Raw genomic sequence first — 4,645 nt, 5'->3', positions numbered from 1 at the left:
TGATGCATTGAGCAGAAAATCTATGGGGAGTTTGACACATATAGCTCCTGCAAAGAGACTTTTGGCGAAAGATATTCATAGACTAGAAGATACAGGTATAAGATTTAGTGTCGGAAATTCAGAGGCATTGTTGGCTTGTGCTCAAGCTAAGTCTTCCTTAGTTGAGCGCATTAAGGCCACCCAATATGAGGATGAGCGATTATGCAAATACAAAGATGAGGCCTTAGCTGGTAAAAGCAAGGATATGATTGTTGAAAGTGATGGTGTGCTTCGAATGGGGGACATGCTATGTGTAGCAGACGTAGATGGGTTGAGACATTCTATTCTTGAAGAAGCCCACAACTCTAAATACACCATTCATCCTGGATCCACAAAAATGTACCAAAACCTGAAGCAATTCTATTGGTGGGAAGGTATGAAGAAAGATGTTTCTAACTTTGTTTCTAATTGTTTGACTTGTCAGCAGGTCAAGGCTGAGCATCAGCGACCCGCAGGACTACTACAACAAATTGAGATTCCAGAGAAGAAATGGGAAAGAATTACTATGGATTTTGTCACCGGGCTACCACGAACCCTTAAAGGTTATGACTCTGTATGGGTGATTGTAGATCGACTGACGAAATCAGCACACTTTTTGCCAGTGAAGACTACATATGGCGGAGTGAGGTATGCACAGATATTTATGAACGAAATTGTCCGACTTCACGGAGTTCCAATATCCATCATGTCTGGTAGAGGATCACAATTTACCTCACACTTTTGGAAATCTTTTCAAGAAGCATTGGGTACACGAGTAGATCTTAGCACTGCATTTCATCCACAGATAGACGGGCAGTCTGAACGTACTATACAGATCTTGGAGGATATGTTGAGAGCTTGCATTCTTGAGTTTGGAGGTAGTTGGGACGCTTATCTACCTTTAACTGAATTTGCTTACAATAATAACTTCCAGTCCAGCATTCAAATGGCACTGTACAAAGCATTGTATGGTAGAAGATGTCGTTCTTCTATCGGATGATTTGAAGCTGGTGAGACTAACTTATTGGGACTCGACCTAGTACAAGAAGCTATGGACAAGGTCCAGTTGATCAGACAGAGATTGCTTGCAGCTCAAAGTAGACAAAAGTCTTATGCTGATAAGAGAAGAAGAGATTTAGCGTTCACAATTGGGGACAAAGTGTTCCTACGAGTCTCCCCTATGAAAGGTGTGATGCAGTTTGGGAAAAGAGGCAAGTTGAGCCCCAGGTTTATAGGACCGTATGAGATACTAGACCGAGTGGGAGCTGTGACTTATCATTTGGCACTTCCTCCTGAGTTGTCCTTTATTCATCCAGTGTTTCATGTCTCAATGCTAAGGAAATGTATATCAGACTCATCTCAGGTGCTTGAAGCACCTGCTATACCGCTTGATGAGAAGTTGTCTTACGAGGAGGAACCGATGGCTATTGTTGATAGGCAAGTAAGAAAGCTACGGTCAAAAGAAATTGAGTTCGTAAAAGTCTTATGGCGAAATCATACAGTTGAAAAAGCTACTTGGGAAATAAAAGATACTATGCGAGTCAAGTACCCCCATTTGTTTCAGTCTACAGGTACGTACTTGAGCTAAATTCGGGGATCGAATTTCATAAGATGGGGAGGATGTAATACCCTATATTTTTTATAAGGGTGTATTGGTCATTAGCATAATAATAAAAACAATGAAACTAAATATACAAAACAAAAAGAAGCAAGAATACAAGTGGGCTTAGCCCATTGACGTGACACAAGTTACAAGGGTAAGAAAAAAAAAAGGAAAAACAAACATCTATCTGCCAAATTGAAAGGGATTAGGGGAAGGAGAAACGCAGACAGAAGCAACGGGTTTTAGAAGAAAAAAAAAAAGAAAAATCCCTAGAAGGAAAGGAAGAAAGCATCGAACGGGAAAAACAAAACAAAGAGAGTCTTGGGTGTTTCTTTAGCGCCGAAGATTATGTTTCATCTAATCTTTGGCATACAATTCCTTGGGTTTCAGCAATACACTCCAGGTAGTTACATGTATTTCTTCCTCTTTTAAGACAATGAAATTTTATATATATAATTCTGATAGGGCTGAGTAGATATAATTTTGGAATTGGATTAAGAATTTGAAAGATAAAGCTAAGGAAATTTGGAGAAATTCATGAGACTTTTTCGTAAATTAACTGGGTATATTATATGAATAGGTTGGAGTTGATAGATTAGTAATTACTCATATGTGAGTAACTATAATTTGGCGAATTAAGAGTTGAATATAAAACTCGGAGGATTAGTTATTCTAAACTAGCTATGAATTAGCCTAAACAAAGAAATTAACATGAGATCGATATTATGTAATTATAGATTGATTGGAGGAAGTTGTACGAATTGCTCGAGGTGAAGCATTTGGTATTTCGGCACGAGTACTGTGAGTAGTAATCTTACCGCAATTTATGTTTTCATAACTTGCATCATTTACACATGATTTTTAATATGAATATGTTACCGATTATTTTGAGTTGCATATGGGACAAGTCTTTTACTCGATATGATACCGAATAGATTTTTGACATGATTACCATTGTTTTAAATATTCTTGTTGTCATTAGATATGTTTTACCATTAATTGAATTTACTGTTATCGAAATGAAATTACATGATTTGATAAGAACCGAAATGCCCTATATTGTTTTAAAATATTTTTCTATGAGTATATATGGATACAAAGACAAGTATAAATGAGAGTAGACTTTGAAGGATCACGTAGCTAACGGCGGGTTCGTTAGACCTGGTGCACCTTGTAATTACCGATTACCGTTACAGCCCTCGCTAGTGGGAAGGTAGAACTAGCATACCGTTACCGATTTCCCTCGAGTAGGGACTACCATTATATTTGACTTCTTGCGAAGAAGTCCACAGTTATACTGATTACATGATCCGTTCATTAAAACCTCCCAAATGTGAATATTGATATTATAGTTTATACAGTGGTTACCGAACTTATTACTGAATTGTTAATTGTATTATACTACAAGAAAAGCATGATGAGACTGAAAATTTCTTATTGTTTCTGAAAGGGCATTTTTATGTTTTTTTATGTTTGAGATACTAGCATGTTTTCTGACTTGTCCCCAATAAAAATGGTTGTGGTTAAGTGTTATTACTCACTGAGATAGCGACTAATTCCCCACTAATTTTTTTATAGAGACAGCAGTTGACGCGAGCGAGGATTTCGTTAATTAGAGCGCACAGGTTGATAGTTCTTGGTGAGCCTCGCACTTGTTCGCGTGGGCGGAGATTTTATTTATTGTTATGGTCTTTCTTTGAACTCTTAGAGTCGTTCCATAGTCAATATTTTAGTGTCATGAGTATTCTTTTGTTATTATAATCTTATATTGAGTATCGTTCTTTATTATCAAAGTTGGAGATAAATTAGTATTTATGATTGTTAGTGGGTTGATTAGTAATGGTAGAGACTTGTTTTGGTTAACTGATAAGTTTTCGATTGTTTGGTTTGATATTAGAATGGTTGGTTGTTGATTTTGAGACACGAAATTTTTTTGGATAGTCCAAAAATACGGGAAACTCTGCCCGATTTTCTGTAAAATACCGTTGAGGCTTACTTGTGAGCACTTGCTCCTAAGCACCGGTCACGATACTAAATTGGGTCGTGACATGTTGAGGAAGGTCATATTAAACACCCAGAATCCGAACGAAGGAAAGCTGGGACCGAACTGGGAAGGTCCGTATCAAATTATCGAGACCACCGGAAAAGGGTTGTACAAACTCGGAGCAATGAACGGTGAATGACTAACGAACAACTGGAATGTAACTCACTTGAAATGATATTATTGCTAAGGTACGACCCTGTTTACTTCTTTTATTTATCTACATTTTGGACTAACGCTTGCAGGTAGCCGTCAAAGAACGATATAATTTTTAAGGCTTGAAAGCACGCGTTGCACTCTTTTTTCCTTGAACCGGTTTTGTCCCAAATGGGTTTTTCGGCAAGGTTTTTAACGAGGCAATAGTGGATCGTGCTAACTTAGAATCGAAGACCGATTCTCAACAGTATTCGAGGCTTCTCTATGAACGACCTCGAACACTGGGGACCATCACCCTTGGAAAATAATTTTGGCAAGGAAAGAAACTTTGTGCTTGAATAGTCTGGGCTCGATCGATAGGATTTACAGTAAGGGCCAAAAGGTCGAATGAACCATGCCCACATAGACCACCTGAGCCCGGACATAAAGCTTGAACAACACATGTGTAACTTTGTATATTACGCACAAATTTAAAAGGAAATTTCTACCTTGTGGATAAATAGTTTGCCCCTTGAAAATTTTTCTTTCTTACATTTGATCCCCCGAAGACATCGAGCCCAAGGGCCACCTCACTCGGGGACTGCCGCTCAAGGCAGGTTCGGACAGCCCGGGATAACAAAGTCCGGGGCACAAAGCTTATTTGGCAGTGCCCGAACTTTAACGGCTACGGTCACCCCCATTTGGGAATGGATATCTCGGTTAAGCCCGGATGACTCGGGGTAACAAGCCCACTGGGCAACATCCTAACTAGAAAGGCTACGGCTGTATTAAAATGGCTCGGAGACGTCCGAGACCCGTAACAAAAAATAAGGCCTTCAAAATTTCTA

The 4,645-nt window shown here is 38.8% G+C and overlaps 1 protein-coding gene across 1 annotated transcript; it reads left to right on the top strand.

Annotated features, from left to right (window-relative positions):
* Positions 1-1,069: 1,069 nt before the first annotated feature.
* On the top strand, positions 1,070-3,930 carry LOC142180157 (uncharacterized). Its single transcript, XM_075251095.1, has 2 exons — positions 1,070-1,589; positions 3,908-3,930. Exons 1-2 carry the CDS (start codon positions 1,070-1,072, stop codon positions 3,928-3,930), a joined length of 543 nt encoding a protein of 180 aa, XP_075107196.1.
* Positions 3,931-4,645: the final 715 nt, after the last annotated feature.

Source organism: Nicotiana tabacum, chromosome 4, assembly GCF_000715075.1.
Source record: "Nicotiana tabacum cultivar K326 chromosome 4, ASM71507v2, whole genome shotgun sequence".
Lineage (NCBI taxonomy): Eukaryota > Viridiplantae > Streptophyta > Magnoliopsida > Solanales > Solanaceae > Nicotiana > Nicotiana tabacum.
This window is presented reverse-complemented; position numbering and strand designations above follow the sequence as displayed.